Source organism: Colobus angolensis, unplaced genomic scaffold, assembly GCF_000951035.1.
Source record: "Colobus angolensis palliatus isolate OR3802 unplaced genomic scaffold, Cang.pa_1.0 Scaffold9, whole genome shotgun sequence".
Classification (NCBI taxonomy): Eukaryota; Metazoa; Chordata; class Mammalia; order Primates; family Cercopithecidae; genus Colobus; species Colobus angolensis.
In genome coordinates this window covers 5889053-5906334 of record NW_012122931.1, presented here as the reverse complement: position 1 = coordinate 5906334, position 17282 = coordinate 5889053, and the positions used below count along the sequence as shown (strand labels likewise).

Below are 17282 nucleotides of genomic sequence, written 5' to 3'. Positions count from 1 at the left end.
ATGGTCTCGATCTCCTGACCTCGTGATCCGCCCGTCTCGGCCTCCCAAAGTGCTGGGATTACAGGCTTGAGCCACCGCGCCTGGCCTGAATTCATTAATCTTATTGGGCGTGGTGACTCACGTCTGTAATCCCAGCACTTTGGGAGGCTGAGGCAGACGGATGACCTGAGGTCAGGAGTTTGAGACTAGCCTGGCCAACAAGGTGAAACCCTGTCTCTACTAAAAGTACAAAAATTACTGGGCATGGTGGCGCAGGCCTGTAATCCCAACTATTTGGGAGACTGAGACAGGAGAATTGCCTGAACCCCGGAGGCGGAAGTTGCAGTGAGCCGAGATCACACCATTGCACTTCAGCCTGGGTGAGAAGAGTGAAACTGTCTCAAAAAAAAAAAAAAAAAAAAAATTTATTATTCAAATATCAAATGATGTATTGCTCAAGATATACCAATTCAGAACACCTTTTTTTCACTCATTTTGCAAAAGCAAATCACGTATTTCATCTGCATCACTGGTGTCACCCCTGGAGGCCCCTCTGGGTCAGCTAACCCTGCTCTCCTGAGGCTGTCGTCTTCGCTATGCCAGCCTTTAAGCAGCACCTGTAGGATTTCATGCACAGAACAAGCACTAGAAATTTCATTCCAAGCCACAAGTGCCCCCTGGCACAACCTTAAGCACTGGTTTCTCCCGATGTCCAAGTGTGAGGCCTCAGGAATTACCCCTAAGGAAGAATGACGAAATCTTGTTTCTTTGCCTTTTTCCCCCACCAAGGACCTCTAAGGATTTCCTGTCACCATGATTGAGGTTGCTCAGATGCTGGATGTACCCTCCTTGAACAATAGTTGGTGGCTCCAAGGAATTGAGGGGGCTTCCATGTGGAGGGGGCTTCCATGTGATGGGGCCTGTAATGCCGCCACCCTACGGGAATGCCCCCCAATTCAGAAGGATAGTTCTGGGGGAAAAAATCCAACCTTATATTCAGATCTGTAGGGTTCTTAGCTGAGTTTCGGGAATCCAGGATGTCTGGCAGCCTCTTGACTGTTCGTTCTCCCCTCCCTGTCCTGCCCTGGGCTGGCTGCAGGCCCACCGCTGGTCGCTCAGGCAGCACTCACTCTGCCCTGCTGTGGGCCCTGTTTCCTAGCGGTTCTAGTCACCCCCAGAGGGAGCACCCTGTTGTGTAGAGGAGCAGAGTCGGCGTGCTGGTCCAGGTGACACTCTCTTCCAGGCCTGCTTGTTCCCCATGGAGGCATCCTTTCCCTGCCTCCACCCACTCCCCCCATTGTCTGGGCTACACCTCCTGTCCCCTTGGGGCACTGGGCAAGTGGCTTCCCTCTCTCACTGAGTATGCCACCGCTGGCCAGGCCTGGCAGGTCCCTGTGCCTGATTAGAGCTCAGGCTCAGCCTGACCTCCCTCTTCACCCGCTCACTCGTGGTCCTGAGGCTGGGCACCCATCGCCTCCCTTTCTCCAGCCCCTGCTGTGGGACAGGTGGGTGGATGTGGCCTGGGGCTGGGGACCTGGCTCTAGGGAGGGGCTTCTTGGAGCCCTGGCCTAGAGGAGACAAGTGTGGCCTCTGTGAATCCTGCTCTGCCATTTAGTGTCCTGGTGATCTTAACCTCGCTAAGCCCGCTTCTTCATCTGACAAATGGAGAAAACCACAGGCCCCACTCGGAGGTGACTGTTCCAGCTTAGTCCGGTCACAGAGCCCTTTACTCACAGGCCAGCCAACCTCCCTCGGCCCACCCCGGCATCCACACTTGGGGCTTCCCACGGGCCTTCCTCACAGGCCAGGGTTCCAGTGGGAGACTCTCCCCTCCCCACAAACAGCACGCTTGGTTTTGCCAGGAAGCCCTGCCTCAGCCATGGACATGGGACTGTGGGCAGGTACGTGGTTCTGCTCTGATGGCTTCCCCTGCCCACCCCCGAAGGTGTCTGTCCTGGCAGCGGCTGGGTCTGGGGTAAACTGAGCCTGCTGCTGTACTCCTACTTTTGCTGGGTTCAGTGGGGGGAAGCAGGGTGACACCCTGGGCTCCTGGATATCAGCCACACTGCTGGGCCCCACAGTCCCCTGGGAGAGTTGCCCCTACCCACAACCCATGGGACTTGGGAAGGCTCAAGCCAGAGGTAGGTGGGAAGTTGCTGGTGAAGGACGCAGCCCTGGCTCTGGCCCAGCTCTGGGCCTAGTGCCCCGAGGTCACAGCTGGCCCTTGGCTCCTGGACCAAAGTCCTCAGGCACACCAGCTGCTTGATCACCAGCTCCCAGGCCCAGGGAAAGCTGAAGAGGGCAAGGCCAGGTGCCTGCCCCACCCTGCCTGCCTCACCTGAAACACCTCTTCACCAACACAATTCCCATTTATTGATGACCTTGCATATAAATATCATACAACAGGGCAGGGGCAGGAACCAAGCTGAGTGGAACCAGAGGCGGCTCGCTAGCCATGCTATCCACAGGAACACAGCCGCCACGGAGGTGAAACCTCACACCCTGGCCTCTTGGCCCCACACAATCCTGTCTCCAGGTCCTGGGAGTTTGGGAAGCAGGGTACAGACGCTGGCTTGGTCACAGAGATGGCAGGGAGTGGCCGGGGCTGAGCTGGTGAGACAAGGAGCTCTTGCCAGTCTCCTGTTCAGAGGGCTGGTTCCCTTCCCCAGAGGAGGCACCGGTGGAAGAGGCACCAGGGGCCTGGGCCTAACGTCCCGCTCAGCCTCTGCACTTAGCCCCAGGTCGGGCCCTGGCAGGTGCTGAGATGACCCACGGAAGGCACTTGGCTGGGGCCTGCAGGCCCCCTGGAGGATGTGGTCCGTGACTCAGTAGATTTGGGGGGACCAGGGAAGAGGGAACCAATGGGCTGAGCCCTGGTGGGTGGCCCATCCCAGGGTGGGCTTGGCTGTGGCATTGGCAGGCCTGAGTCCTAGGGGCTCAGAGCTTGGCCCGGGGGTGGCTCTGCAGCAGGGCACGCATGTCCAGGAGCGCCTTCTCCAGGTAATGTGCCAGGCGGGCGGCGTTGGTCTCTGCACAGCTGTTGTAGGCCGACAGGGAGAAGTTGATGTGGGCCTCCATGGGGTTATAGCAGACACCATAGCCATCGGGGACCACGGGCCCAAAGAACATGACACAGTCTGTCTTGGAAGGGACCTGGGGACAGCAGGACGAAAGCTCTCAAGCTCCGCTACCTTGACGCCCCCAGCACTTCCCAGGCTGCCTGTGCCTCTGCCAAGACTGCAGGCCCCTTGAGGGCAGGGACCATGGTCTGTCCCGTGCTATATCCCAGCAACCAGTACAGGCTGGCACGAATCAAATGTTCCTTTATACCTGACCAGTGAGTCAGGGAAGCTGATTCTCCCACGAGAAGCACTGACCCCTTCTCAGCCTGCCTGGGCTGCAGATAGGCCCCTGCCCCCAGTTCCTCCTCTGGAACTCAGCTGTGTTGGCATTGGGCCAGTGGGGCCTGTGTGGCCACATCAAACTCTGCCAGTGGGTTCTCTCCCTGCAGCTCCTGGGGCACCTGGGGCAGTGGCTCACCTGGCTGGTGGAGAGGTGGAAGTGCATGGCGATGGCATAGGAGGTGTCCATGAAGATGTCAGGCATGCTCACCAGGTCCTCAATGGCCTGCAGCTTCAGGCCCAGGAGGTGTCGATCAAAGGCCTCTCCACGGATGGCCTGTTGGGGTGGGAGAGCTGTCAGGAGCAGGGGCTGTGGACCCACGGGGTATCCCTGCCCTCTTCAGCCTGTGGCAGCGCCATCCTTCCCAGGCACTGGCCACTCAGAACCACGAGACCAGAATATTCTGGCCAGAGAGAGCCTTTGTTTCACAGATGGGGAAACTGAGGCTCAGGGAGGGGCGGGGATTTGCCCAGGGAGGCAGGACAGTGCAGGGTTGTGGAGCAGGGCCTTGGAGCTGTGTGGCCTAGCCCCATCCTGGCTGCGGGGCCTTGGTAGGTTGCTTAGGTTCTGCAACCGTAGCGTCTTCATCTGTAAAGAGGAGTGAGTCCTGCACTCCCCTCGCAGGGTGGCGGTAAGCTTTAAATGGATGTGTGCATGTAGCACGGTCAGAGCCTGGACGCACAGCTGCTCAGAGACAGAGCCTGGACATGCACCCAGACAGCCACCTCCCTGACTGCAGCCCAAGCTGCTGGAGGGCAGGAAACTCGCTGTCTGCTGGACCACGTATACCTAGCATCAGGGAGAGAGTGTGACCCAAAATCTAGGGCCCAGGCCAACCCTGGAACTGGGACCAGGGCAGTTACTGGGCCCAGGCTGGGTCTCTCCAACTTTAAAATGGAGATACTTGGCTGGGCGCAGTGGCTCACGCCTGTAATCCCAGCACTTTGGGAGCCTCAGGTGGGTGGATCACCTGAGGTCAGGAGTTTGAGACTAGTCTGTCAACATGGTGAAACCCTGTCTCTACTAAAAATACAAAAATTAGCTAGGCATGGTGGTGGGTACCTGTAATCCCAGCTACTTGGGAGGCTGAACCCGGGAGGCGGGGATTGCAGTGAGCCGAGATTGCACCACTGCACTCTAGCCTGGGTGACAGAGCAAGATTCCGTCTCAAAAACAAAAAAGAAAAGAAAAGAAAAGAAAAAGTAGGGGGCTATTCAGCCTGGTTCCAGGTGCTCCCAGGTTGGGGGAGGTGTGGTCCTAGCAAAGGGTTAGCAGCCATTGCCATTGGCTGCAGGGATGGATAGTCAGAGGGACAGACAGATGGCTGACACTAAGGGACAAGTTAGTAGGCACAAGCGGGCTCACTTACCCGGTCAGTATAGCCTCGGTGGGTCTGCACGGCCTTCCGCAGCAGCTCCACCTTCTGGTGCCCCTAGAGTGGTGAGGGTCGGAGAGAGCTGAAGCACTGTCCCTTCTCTTCTCCTTGCCCACCTCAGTAGCCCACCCCTCACCCAGCACTAGATTCTGAGCTCTTTAAGAGGAACTATTAGGGCCGGGAGCGGTGGCTCATGCCTGTAATCCCAACACTTTGGGAGGCCGAGGCAGGTGGATCCATTGAGGTCAGGAGTTTGAGACCAGCCCGGTCAACATGGTGAAACCCTGTCTCTACTAAAAATACAAAAATTAGCTGGGCATGGTGGCAGGCACCTGTAGTCCCAGCTACTTGGGAGGCTGAGGCAGGAGAATTGCTTGAACCCGGGAGGTGGAGGTTGCAGTGAGTCGAGATCATGCCACTGCACTCCAGCCTGGGGGACAGAGCAAGACTCTTTCTAAAAAAAACAAGAAAAAACAAAAGAGCGAGTATTGCAACTGCCAACTCCTTGGTCCTCAGCCGGGGTCTGACATAGGGCAGTTGCTTTACTGCCAATGAATAAATGAATGAACAAATGAATGACTCCCTTTTCCTCTTTGGCCCCCAGGAAGCTCAGAGCTAGATTCACGGTTCCAGCTTCTGTTAGATTCCCCAAGCCCACCATGGAATCCTGTAGGTGCTCAATCAATGTGTGTTGACTGAGTGAGCACGAGGGAGATGGCTCAGACCCAGCTCACCCGCCCTCACCCCAGACCTCTCACCGTGATGCTGGAGTCATCCATGGCCTTGACAAAGGCGAGTGAATCCATGGAAGCCGAGCGGATGGTGTCGGTGCGGCCCAGGTGAAACATGCGCAGGGAGGCACTTTCGTAGGTGGCACATGCCTGCCTGTAGATCCTGGTGGGAAATGGGGCTGAGCACGCCCCTTGGAGGCGGACACCCCCTCCCCTGCCCCTAGGTCTCCTCCCTCCTCCATGGGCGGGCCACAGAGGTGCACCTGTAGTAGGCCAGCTGCAAAGCCATCTGGATGAAGGCGTCTGGGCTTAGCTTCTCCGACTTGGGGAAGTCCTTTCCAAAATGATGGAACACCATCACGGTGATGTCCAGGTCCTGGATCATGCTGGGGGTGTGGGAAGGGCAGGTGAGGGGCAGGCCCCGGCAGCCCCTGTCAACCCCACAGAGGGTCTGGGTGTCATGAGAGAGCTGGCACAGGAGCCACTCAAGCTGAAGGGCCTGGCCTTATCCACCCAGCATGGGGATGGCAGGGGCAGGCACTTACATGCTGAGATTCTGCTTGGCCTTCTCTATGTCGCTCTTGATCTCGGGGGTGATGTTGAACCGCAGCTTCTTGGGCATGGGCAGGGGCACCATGGGAGACCGCACGAGCTCGGGTTTCTTCCTGCACAGTACATGGGGCCTCAGGCTCATGCTGGCGCCTCTAGAGCCTGGGTCCATTCTGAGACCAGGGTGGGGGCCAGCCCAGGGAGATGTGTTTGTTCTGAAAACCACCTTCACTTCAGCTTTCTTTTTTTTTTTAAAGATGACGTCTTGCTCTGTTGCCCAAGCTGGAGTGCAGTGGTGTGATCTCAGCTCACTGCAACCTTGGCCTCCCTGGTTCAAGTGATTCTCCTGCCTTAGCCTCCTGAGTAGCTGGGATTATAGGTGCCTGCCACCACGCCTGGCTAATTTTTTTTTTTCTATTTTTAGTAGAAATGGCATTTCACCATGTTGGCCAGGCTGATCTCAAACTCCTGACCTCAACTGATCCTCCCGCCTCAGCCTCCCAAAGTGTCAGGATTACAGGCCACCATATCCGGCTGGCTTCCTTGGAAGAAACAGATTCCCCGGCACAAAGGAGAGTGATATTCTCCTACAAGCTGGTCTATCACCTGTGTGTCACCTGTCACTAGGCGCTGGGGAACTAGGCGAGAGATGTGACTGTACTCACGTGTACTCGATGACATAGTCCAGAAGGGTGACAATAGGGGGCCCCTCCGCTGCAGCGTGCTCGTACACGAGCCCACAGGAGCCATCTTCTGCCACGATGAACTGTGGGAGGGAAGGGAGATCCCGGTCAGCCCCAGGGCCCTGGGGGGTGGCCCCGACCCAACCACTCTTTGGTCGAGGCAAGGGCCTCTCTGAAGCCATCTCAATGGGCTATGCTGACTTATTACTGTTATTAACAATAGCTGACATTCACTGGGTGACCTGGTGTGCTAAGCACATCCCACGCTCAGCGTGCCTGACCGAGTCCTTCAAACTACTCTGCCAGTGAGGTCGACCACCTCCTCATTTTACAGGTGTAGAGAGGGATTGTTGTGCCAGGATTGCACTGGCTGACCCCGGATCCCAGGTTCTCTGTGAGGCGCTGAGGGGGTGTGCTGGGGGTGGCAGCAGTTTCCAGGCCAGCGGCAGGACTGGTGATGACAGGCTGGCTGCCTGGTAATTATGGTGGCGTCCAGCTTGCTGGCTTCCTGCCTGTTTTACAAGCTAGGAGGCTGGGGATGCAGGGCCGGGGAGGGGCAGGAAGTCCCAAGGCCATGGAGGCCCTGTTCAGGTGTACACGAGTGGGCGAAGCCCTGCTGGGCCTCACCTGCAGCGTCTTGTCGAACCAGCGGTTGCCGCTGTTGAGCCTGCTGCCGCCCCCGTGCAGCATCTGGCCTGCCACATGGCTGCGGTACACATCTTCTGAGACCCTGGGCATGGGCGCATCCAGGCACACAGTGAAGATACTCTTCTGGATGGAGCGCACGGAATCCCGGTTCACCTTGTCTGCAGGTGGCATGGGGTGGGGAGGCTCAAAATGGGGTGAGCCTCAGGGTATGGGAGAGATGGACCGGCCCCTCCACAGCCTCCCGCCCTGGGCTCTCCTGACCTATTTGTACCCCTCTGGGATGAGGAGATTCCCACCTCAGGGGCCCTCCAGGGCATTCACCGAGTGTAGGGTGTGGGTTCAGAGCTTCAAACTCAACAGGATCCTGCAGCCCCACAGCATTCCTTGAGGCAGGACCCAACCCCTGGCCCACTTTAGACACAGGAAACGGAAGCCCAGGGTCACACAGGAGCTGGCGTGGCAGCCAGGGATCCCACACAGGTGGTCTGACTTTGGGGCTAACGCCCCTGAGCAAGACATGCTTTGGAGGATTGCTGGTGCTTAGGGGTACGGGGAGCGTGGAGGTGGGTGGGCTCCTCAGCCAGAGGACTTGGACTGTAATCCTAACTTGCTATTTAGCAGAGAGAAACTACCCTAACCATGAGGTGTCCTCATCTATGACATGGGGCCCACATTGCCTGCTCCACGTTGACAGGATACAGTGAGAAACATGGCTGCCCACGGCTGTGCGGGGCCCGGTGTGCTGGGGGAATGTTGGGAAAAGGGCTTGTGGGGTGCCTGTATAAACTGGCCTTAAAAATATGGGATAATAAGTTGTGGAAAGCCACAAGAGGCTGCCGAGGAGGAAAGCCCCCTAATTGCCATCATGTTCCCGTGCTCAGAGCGAGACCCGCTCTATCTGTAAACACTGTGTTCAAGGAGAAAGACACTCCTTTGAAACACTAGAATGTGGACAGACGTGCAGGCTCCTAGTTAAGGTGCTCCCACTAGCTACTCTCCAGTAAGTTAAAGATATGCTGTTTGAGCACAAAGGAGATTCATTGAAACCGCTATTGCTATAGATTACGCCTATGACGCACTGCCTCCCTGTCACTGTTTCGCCCTGAACATCTGTTTCTTAGATCTAAGTGACTGTACTCAACAAATAGCGTGGAAACCAGAACTCTGCGCCTTTTGCAGCCTCCACTTTGCAACTGGTCCCTGGCTCCCAGCTTTATGAAATTTTTTTTTTTTTTTTTTTTTGAGACAGTCTTGCTCTGTCGCCCAGGCTGGAGTGCAGTGGATCTCGGCTCACTGCAAGCTCCGCCTCCCGGGTTCACGCCATTCTCCTGCCTCAGCCTCCCGAGTAGCTGGGACTACAGGCGCCCGCCACCACACCAACCTAATTTTTTGTATTTTTAGTAGAGACGGCGTTTCACCGTGTTAGCCTGGATGGTCTCGATTTCCTGACCTTGTGATCTGCCTGCCTCAGCCTCCCAAAGTGCTGGGATTACAGGCGTGAGCCACTGCACCCGGCCCCCTTTATGAACTCTTAACCTATCTCTTCTCATTCCTTTGTTGCCACCAGACTTCAGGTACCCTATGGGTGGTGTTGAGGCTGGTCCCCAACAGGGGAAGAGGCCTGGGTGTGCAGCCCCAGCACGGCCCGCAAGAGGCACCTTTGATGAGGGTGTTGTATGCCTTGGCCCAAGAGTTGCGGTGGTTGGAGGTGAGGATGCCCACAGGCTCCTTGTTGGTCTGTAGGGATGAGTTCCAGATCTTCTCCAGCTGCACGAAGATCTGATCCGCAGTGAGGGGAGTCCCGTCACTGTGGTACACGTCCAGCTCAAAAAACTGTCAGGGCACAGGCAGGTAAGAGGAGGGAGCTGAGTGGGGACCTCAGGCTGAGAGCAGCCACTTCCCCACACCTGCCTTCTCCTGGCCTTGGCCTTGGAGGGGATGGAGTCAGGCCAAGGGTGTGAGGGGGAGGAGATCCTTGGATCTCCCTTCTGGGCTGGGCAGGCCCACGGCCCCTCCTGGCCTCCCTGGGCCGCCAATGGAGAAGCCAGGGGACGCCCATTCCTGGGGCACATGGGCATGTGTGCTGGGGAACCCCAGTGGGGAAGCCGACCACAGCCGTCCTGCTGTACTCCTGCAGCAGGGCAGGGGCTTGTAGGCGTGGGTGGGGGCCACCCACCTGGTAGTTGTGTACCACGGTGATGTGCGTGGGAGGCTTCTTGGTCTTGCTGAAATTGCTGACCGTGTCCTGCTTGGGGCCCGGCACTCGGCAGGAGGACAGGATCTGATAGTACTGGTTCATGCACAGGGGCTTTCCCCCCAGGTACTCCACGGGCAGGGTCTCACTGCAGGGCAGAAGGGCAGTGAGGGCGCCACTGGGCAAGTGAATGGGGAGGAGCGCAGGGTCGACAGGGACCTCCTAGGTACTGCTGGGGGCTTACACAGTGTCCCCGCTCCCCCTCCCAGCATAAGCAGGGCACCTCAGGGCTGCGCTGCAGGCAGGGGGCTGGCTTTCTGCCCCAGCGGGCCCTGTTCAGAAGTCACCTAGAAACTCCCTCCCTTCCCCTCTCTGGGCTTCAGTTTGTAATAGGGGAGATGAGGCAATGAATAAAACTCTGGGGTCCTCTTTAGTTGGGATGGCACAGGGTCACCCACCAAGAGAAGATTCCAGCAACTGTAGCAGATGACAATCCCCAGTGCTCCATCTCCCAAATCCCACCCAAGGCTGGGCTGACAGGAAGTGAAAGTGACTGAGCTTTGGGCCTGCCGGGCCAGGGCTGGGGTTAGAGGTGGCTGTGGTAATTAGGCAGGCCTGGGCAGGTGTGGGGCTGGGCAGGGGTGGGGCTGCTCACTTGTCAATCATGACCTTGAAATCCAACACACCCTCAATGAGTTTGGCAGCAAATCTGGAAAGATTGATTAGAGATTAGAAGCTGTGTGGACACCCTGAGGGAGGCCCCGGGCTAGGGACACACACTTGGGGAGTGAGAGGCCTAGTCTTACATCCTCCCTCACCGCGTCCAGAAAGCCCAGGAGCGCAAGGGAGGAGCCTGGGAGTCCCAGCTTGCCAGTCTGTGTCTGCTTCTTCATAACCTCTAGAGGGAACATGGTCAGGAGGGCTCGGGGAAGTGCTGGTGGCCAGGGGCCTGGTAGGACTTGGGTGCTAGTGCCTTGCAGCTGGAGTGTGGCTTGGTTAGGGGTCAGTGGGCTGGGTCTACCCATAGAGGGCCTGAGCTCCTGAACCACAGCCTGGAATCTGAAGGGGGTGTCATCTGCTCTGAAGCATTGGCTCTGGAGGGCCCCAGGCCCCTGGGGTGGTGTGAATGGGACAGCAGTGGCTCCAGTGTTCCCTCCACTAGGTCCCTTCCCCACTCTGGGCCTCTGTGTCCCCCAGGCCGCCTTCCTCTCAGGGCTGTCTGGCCCATGGCAACCATCCTCAATGCTTGGGGCTGCCCCTGGATCCCACCATGGGGACAACTGGCTGGAGTTCCCGGGCCTGAACCCCGGCCCTTCCCAGGGTGCCCTGGTCCCTTTAAGAGAAGCAGGTGGCGGCAGCCAGTGGCTGGTCCTTGGACAAGAGAAGATCCTTGTTGCTGGTATTTTTATCTCTGGTAGGACTGGAATAGGGGCTGGCGCAGGTGACCCGGCCGAATGTGGAAAAGGGGACTGTGTACAGAGGTCACCCCTGTGGCTAGCTGAGCAGAGTGGGAAGGAGGGGTGAAGTGCTAAAACTGAGGCTGGGGAGAAGCCTCAGGTACGGAAGAGGATGGGGCTTCCACGAAGATGTGGTTAACAGCCATGAGGCTTCAGAGCTGGAGAGACCCTGCTTCCTGAATGGGGTCTTGGGCAGCTCCCTTCCCTGCTCTGAGCCTCAATTTCCCCATTTGTAAAATAGGGAGGATGCTCCCTATTTCATAAGGCTGTTTGTGGGGCAGAAAGATAAACAGGGTCAGGGCCCCTCCAAGCCGCTGGGGGAAGTGGACTTGAGGGGCCCGGCTGCCTCCCAGCCCCCTAGCCCCAGCCACTCACCGGAGCTGACCCTGCAGGTCCACGAAGTTCTGCTTGGGCAGCATCACACCTGGGCTGGAGCAGATGACCACAGGCTGGCGGTACTGGAGGTAGGCAGTCCTGAGCCACCACTCAGACAGCTGGGAAAAGGGCCAGAGCCTGTCAGGAGGGGTGCATGGGCCCTGGTGCCCCCTCTTCCCCAGGGCTAGGGGACGCGGCTGGCCCCATGCCCTCTACCCTGCTATGGAGATTCTCAAAGTAAATGCTTAGATCCAGAACCCACCCTTCCCGCCTTACACCCACCAGCCTCCTCCCTTTAGCCCGAGTGATCAGTATTAGCCAGACCAATCAGACGCTGCTCTTAAGAAAGGACATGAAAGAAAGATCAGGAGGAAACCTGGGTGTAGGGAGGGGCAGCAAGGTGAATGGATTCTCTCTTTTTTTTTTTTTTTTTGTTTTTGAGACGGAGTCTCACTCTCTCACCCAGGCTGGAGTGCAGTGGTGTAATCTCAGCTCACTGCAAGCTCCGCCTCCTGGGTTCACACCATTCTCCTGCCTCAGCCTCCCAAGTAGCTGGGACTACAGGCGCCCGCCACCACGCCCGGCTAATTTTTTTGTATTTTTAGTAGAGACGGGGTTTCACCGTGTGAGCCAGGATGGTCTCGATCTCCTGACCTTGTGATCTGCCCACCTCAGCCTCCCAAAGTGCTGGGATTACAGGCATGAGCCACTGCGCCCGACAAGATGAATGAATTCTCATTTTACACATTCTCTGTCAATGACTGCCATACGTTAAATTAAAATGTATGCCTGAATAGACAGAAAGGAAAAAAGGGAAGGGTCTACAAAAACAAAGTCCAATGAGTGACTTTTTTTTTGAGACAGGGTCTCACTCTGTCGCCCACGCTAAATTGCCATGGTGCTATCTCAGCTCACTGCAACCTCTGCCTCCTGCATTCATGCGATTCTCTTGCCTAAGCCTCCTGAGTAGCTGGGACTATAGGTGTGCACCACCACACCTGGCTGATTTTTGTATTTTTTGGTACAGACAGGGTTTCACCATGTTGGCCAGGCTTGAACTCCTGACGTCAAATTATTCACCTGCCTCAGCTTCCCAAAGTGTTGGGATTACAGGCGTCAGCCACCACGTCTGGCCCAATAAGTGAGTTTTTGACCATCCCCAGCAGAGAACTGTCCAAGGAGGCAGGAGACCGGGGTATCAGAGCAGCCTGAGGGACCTGGTCTTGCTCTGTGGCCTCGGGCAGTAGATACCCACTTTGATCTCAAGGTTAGGGCAATCTTGAGGGGACGCTCCCTGCAAGGATGAATCCTTATGCTAGTGACAAGATGTGGGTGACACATCCTCACTCTCTGCCCTGACGGTCCGTCCTCTGTCTGCGGGGTGAGGGTCTCTGGGCACCAGCCAGGGATGTGATATTACAGGCTCCATGTCTGGGACTGCGCACACTCCCAGGTGACTGTCACCCTGTGTCCTCTATGCTGACTGCAACACCCACCGTCCCTGCACACAGCCAGTACAGATTTCTCTGGCCTTCCACCCCCAGAGACCTGGGCCCACCCTGCGTCCCCTCACCCTGTGGTGAACAGCAGCAGGATGTGCCTCTTCATCACACGCACTCCCCTGTGGCGCTGGGCCACTAGCCCTTGGCAAAGGGGGAGGGGGAGGTGACTTGTCTCAGGTTTTGGAGTCCAAAGTCCTGACCTGACGAGTCTCAGCAAATGTCGACAACTCCCACCTCCTGCGTGCAGCCCCCCAGCCTCCGCCAAGCCCCAGGGCTAGAGCTCCACCTCCCCTCCCCATGACATCCCCTATAACACGGCACTTCCCAGGGCCGGACCTGCTGTGGCTCTCCCACAGGCAGTTTCTCCCTCAGGCAACCCCGACTTGGCAAATTCCACCCCTGCCCCCACCATTGGCAAGTAACACTGGCACTGCCTCCAAAACAGTCCTGGATCTAATGACTCTCCCTGTCTCCCATCCAGTGTCAGACCCAGGCTGCCACAGCTCCCTGCGGGTGATGTCACCCCTTCCCCTCATCTCTGGCTCCCACTCTGCCTCCCTCCCAGCAGCTGGGCCCCCTTTTTTTTTTTTTTTTTTTGAGACGGAGTCTCGCTGTGTTGCCCAGGCTGGAGTGCAGTGGCGTGATCTTGGCTCACTGCAAGCTCCGCCTCCCGGGTTCACGCCATTCTCTTGCCTCAACCGCCCGAGTAGCTGGGACTACAGGTGCCCATCGTCATACCCAGCTAATTTTTTTGTATTTTTTTTACTAGAGACAGGGTTTCACTGTGTTAGCTAGGATGGTCTCGATCTCCTGACCTCATGATCTGCCCACTTTGGCCTCCCAAAACGCTGGGATTACAGGCGTGAGCCACTGCGCCTGGCACCACCCCCTGCCATTTTTTTTTCCAAGATGGACTCTTGTTCTGTTGCCCAGGCTAGAGTGCAGAGGCACAATCTCGGCTCACTGCAACCTCCATCTCCCAGGTTCAAGCAATTCTCCTGCCTCAGCCTCTCGAGTATCTGGGATTATCTGCCACCACCCCTGGCTAATTTTTGTATTTTTAGTAGAGACAGGGTTTCACCATGTTAGCCAGGCTGGTCTCGAACTCCTGACCTTGTGATCTGCCCGCCTTGGCCTCCCAAAGTGCTGGGATTACAGGTGTGAGTCATTGTACCCGGCTGTCACCTTTTTATTTTGTGTGTTGAAGTATGAGATGTAAATAGAAAAGCACACGAAGCACTGGTGTAGGCACATTTTCCAAACTGGGTATACCTGTGTCACAGATCAGACACAGAACCAGGGCAATCTGTCACTAAGTGACACGTATTCCCTGCCTGAGGCTGTCCCACCGAGCACAAGGGCATCTTCTCCTACCTGGCTGTGCCTGTCCTTGCACCCCACTCCTGCCTCTATCCCAGAACATGACACCTTGTCCACAGCCTGTGTCCTGTTCATCCCCTTTCTCTCCTCCCTACTTGAATGTCAGCTCCAGCGGGCTGGTGACTGTGTCCTTCTTGATTACCCGGCGCCCTGCCAAGTGCCAGGCACAGAGTACGTGCTCACGAAACTCTGGCGGCAACTCACCCAGTTCTCCGTTTTCCTGGCCCGGCGCTCCAGCCCCTTCTGCAGGCGCTCCCCTACGCCTCCGGAGGCCTGAAACTCATCCACCAGCTGCTTGGTGTGGGCCCACTCCTCCTCACTCACGATGGGCTGCAGCGCCTTCAGGTAGTGGTCCAGGGACTGCTGGAGAGGGGGCACAGGCAGCCGTGGCAGTGCATCCTGGTGTGCCTTGAAGCGGCCGGAAGCCTTCATCAAGGAGGAGGGCTTCAGGAAGCCCAGAGGCTTCACCTGCAGGCAGCAGAACATCCTGTTCACTCCCTTCCCAGCTCAGAGCCCTGGCAGTCCCAAAGCTGTAGTCCTGGGCACTTATGTGCCCATTCCTGGGGCAGAGACAGCCTCTTGGGTGGGGCTGGTCCCGGCCTCCCAGCCCTAGAGCTGTAGATGTCCCCGCCTCTCCAGGGCCTGGAGATGCGGGTAGGGATGGGAAAGTGTGGGGTATGGCCATGGTTCTTGGCAAGGCTCAGGGGAATCAAGTCAGGATGAATGGCTCCTTGGTGTAGCAGAGGTGAGGGGGACCGCCCACCTGTTGGGTTGCACAGGCCCCTCCTTTCTCACCCTGGAAGAGGAACCAGCCAGCAGAGTGGTGACTGTCCCTCTTGGAGGTCCCCACCTCCTTTTCTCCCACCCGTTCCAGGTTGAGAAATAGAAGGGAAGGAGAGAGAATCACAGAGAGCCAGACAATGGCAGCATCTTCGGGTGAGGGGCCTTGGGCTTCCTCCTGCCTCTGAGATGGGGGAAGGGTGGGGTGAGGGCAGTGCTGTGGCGAGAGAGCTGGGTGGCCTGGCATGGAGGGTGAGAGGCGGCAGAGAGAGAGAAAGTCCAGAAGGCCCTGTAGTGGGCAGAGAGACAGGAGGGCCCGAGGCTGCTCTTGCAGTGAGCAGGCAAGTGGCAGGAGCTCTGTTCCATACCTTCTCTCTCTGCTGCCCATCCTCCTCCATGGCAGGACCAAGGTTCTGGGCCCTGTCTGCCTTGGTTGGATCTCTAAGCCTAACTGTGCTACCAAGTGGGCGAGCAGAACCTAGCCAGAGGCAGCCACTTGCCTGGGCTGGAAAGAGAAGACAAGAGCCAAGATTCAGGGGGACGCAGGTGGCAGTGGCAATGGCTGTGGTGGCATCGGGGGTTGTGGCAGTGGCAGGGGAAGCTCCTGAACTCTAGAAGCTACTCCACCCTCCCGAGCTCCCAGAAGTAGAGGAATGGGGAGCAGGTGAGAGGGCTGGTGGGGGGCATTCCAGTAGAAGAGAACCTGGAAAGTTCTTTCCTTTCTTCTCTGCATGGGCTCAGTGCCAGGGAGGCAGGCCAAGAAATAATAAAAAAATCCACCTGTCAGAATCTGTGACGATCTTTTTGATGAGAGAAAACTTGGCTGGAGGGCAGAGACTGCCTGGCCTCTGAGGTTACACCACAGCCCTGGGATCGGTCCTGTAATTAGGGTTGGTGCAGGGGAGCAGACACCAGGAAAAGGCCATCAGTGGATGGGACAGCCAGAAGCCCTGCCTATTTCCTGTTTCTCTCCAGGACTCCTGGGACCCATCTGAGCCATCCCTCTACCAACACTCATTTTTTCCTGAGCTGTGGCTCATTCAGCTGGGGTCCAAGAGTAGAGGACTTTTGGTATGAAAAATAAACCAAAGGACGCTGTGATTGGGCTGGATTTGAATGAGCAGCTCCAGGGGACTCTGGGCAAGTCCCTCCTTGCCTCAGTTTCCCTGACAGGAAAGTAACCAGGCTAGTCGGATGGTCCTGGAGAATGACCTAGAGGCTATTTGTGGGATGAGATGCAGCTTGAGAGACAAGTGACAAGGGTGCAGTGGAGGTTCAGGATGTTGCAACACCTAGAAGAGCCTCTGAGCCTGAGCCTGGATGCACCCTCTGCCCTCTGGCCCGGTAGTGTGTGTCTGAGATAGTGAGACACCAGCAACATATGCTTGGATCAAGGATGGAAGGAACTGAAATTAGGCTAGCATCCAGGCTGCCCTCTGGGGAGGACTGAGGGGTAGATACAGCCAGGGTGGGGAAGTCGGCTGGAGAGGAGGATACAGCCAGGGTGGGGAAGGGGACTGGAGGGGAGGGAGGCCATGGGGCTGCCACCTGCCAGTTCTGAGGCCTTTCTGAGCAGCCTAGCTTGATGCCTCTGCGTCTTTCTCTGGCCACACACAATTCCCCAGGAACCATCTGATAAACCAAACGAGCCTGACCAACCAACTGGACAGGGTCGGAGAAGTGGCTCTGGCCTAAGCATGCGACGGGTGTGTGAGAATAACTGGGAGAGTGAGCACGGGTCTGGACGCTCCTGGTCTCTCTCCCCCACCGGCCTGTCTCTGGGTCTAAGGGTGGGGGTGCTAACTGAAGCCGGGTCCCCCCTGTCTTTCCCGGGTCGTTGGAATTGAATGCTCCAGGACGTGGGTTCAATCCCACTTCTGACATTGCGCCCGAATCTCCTGCTCTGCCAAACCTGGGACGCCCGCCTGACCCCACCCCACCCCATCAGCTGGAGGCCGGGTTGGATAGCGGCCGCAGCACGAGGTCTCCGCTCCTGGGCGCAACCGCACGGCCCACCCACGCCGTCCAGGGCCCTCAGGCCCGGGCTCTGCCGCACTCACCACGGTCCTGGCAGCGAAGGCTAACATCTTCGCTGCCCTTCCGCGGACACGCAGTCCGCTCCGCCCCACACACCGGGCAAAGTCCGCGCCGCCGCCGCAGCGGCTGGGGTTAGTGGGTCCTTGCTAGAGCCTTCGGGCCAAGGTCGCTGAGTTACCGCGGCCAGCCG

General features: G+C 57.4%; 2 protein-coding genes across 4 annotated transcripts in view; one reads left to right on the top strand and one right to left on the bottom strand.

Moving 5' to 3' along the window:
• Positions 1–9877, top strand: part of DOLPP1 (dolichyldiphosphatase 1) — a 21826-nt gene extending 11949 nt beyond the window's left edge. The window contains exon 9 of the transcript XR_001000562.1: positions 9867–9877. The gene's annotated coding sequence lies outside the window, so the exon portion shown is untranslated. The remainder of the gene's footprint in view (positions 1–9866) is intronic.
• On the bottom strand, positions 2330–17282 carry CRAT (carnitine O-acetyltransferase). Of its 3 annotated transcripts, none has more exons than XM_011931236.1 (15): positions 17116–17282; positions 15836–15934; positions 14480–14743; positions 11394–11512; positions 10217–10270; positions 9544–9709; positions 9026–9200; positions 7347–7525; positions 6702–6802; positions 6033–6152; positions 5751–5873; positions 5515–5650; positions 4751–4813; positions 3520–3657; positions 2330–3132 (listed from the first exon to the last, which is right to left on the bottom strand). In XM_011931236.1, the coding sequence occupies exons 3-15, from the start codon at positions 14705–14707 to the stop codon at positions 2917–2919; spliced, it is 1818 nt and encodes a 605-aa protein (XP_011786626.1). In that variant the 5' UTR covers positions 14708–14743; positions 15836–15934; positions 17116–17282; the 3' UTR covers positions 2330–2916. The 3 variants fall into 3 exon arrangements, with proteins under 3 accessions (XP_011786626.1, XP_011786624.1, XP_011786625.1); XM_011931234.1 differs by lacking the exon at positions 17116–17282 and adding an exon at positions 15424–15560 and having other exon boundaries at positions 15836–15926; XM_011931235.1 differs by lacking the exon at positions 15836–15934.

Coding starts and splice junctions, on each gene's coding strand:
- CRAT (XM_011931234.1), bottom strand. CDS start 15,453: ATGGAGGAGGATGGGCAGCAGAGAGAGAAG. Junction 5,651..5,750: donor TTGCAGCTGGCCTACTACAG/GTGCACCTCTGT, acceptor ATTTCCCACCAG/GATCTACAGGCAGGCATGTG. Junction 3,133..3,519: donor TCCACCTCTCCACCAGCCAG/GTGAGCCACTGC, acceptor TGCTGTCCCCAG/GTCCCTTCCAAGACAGACTG.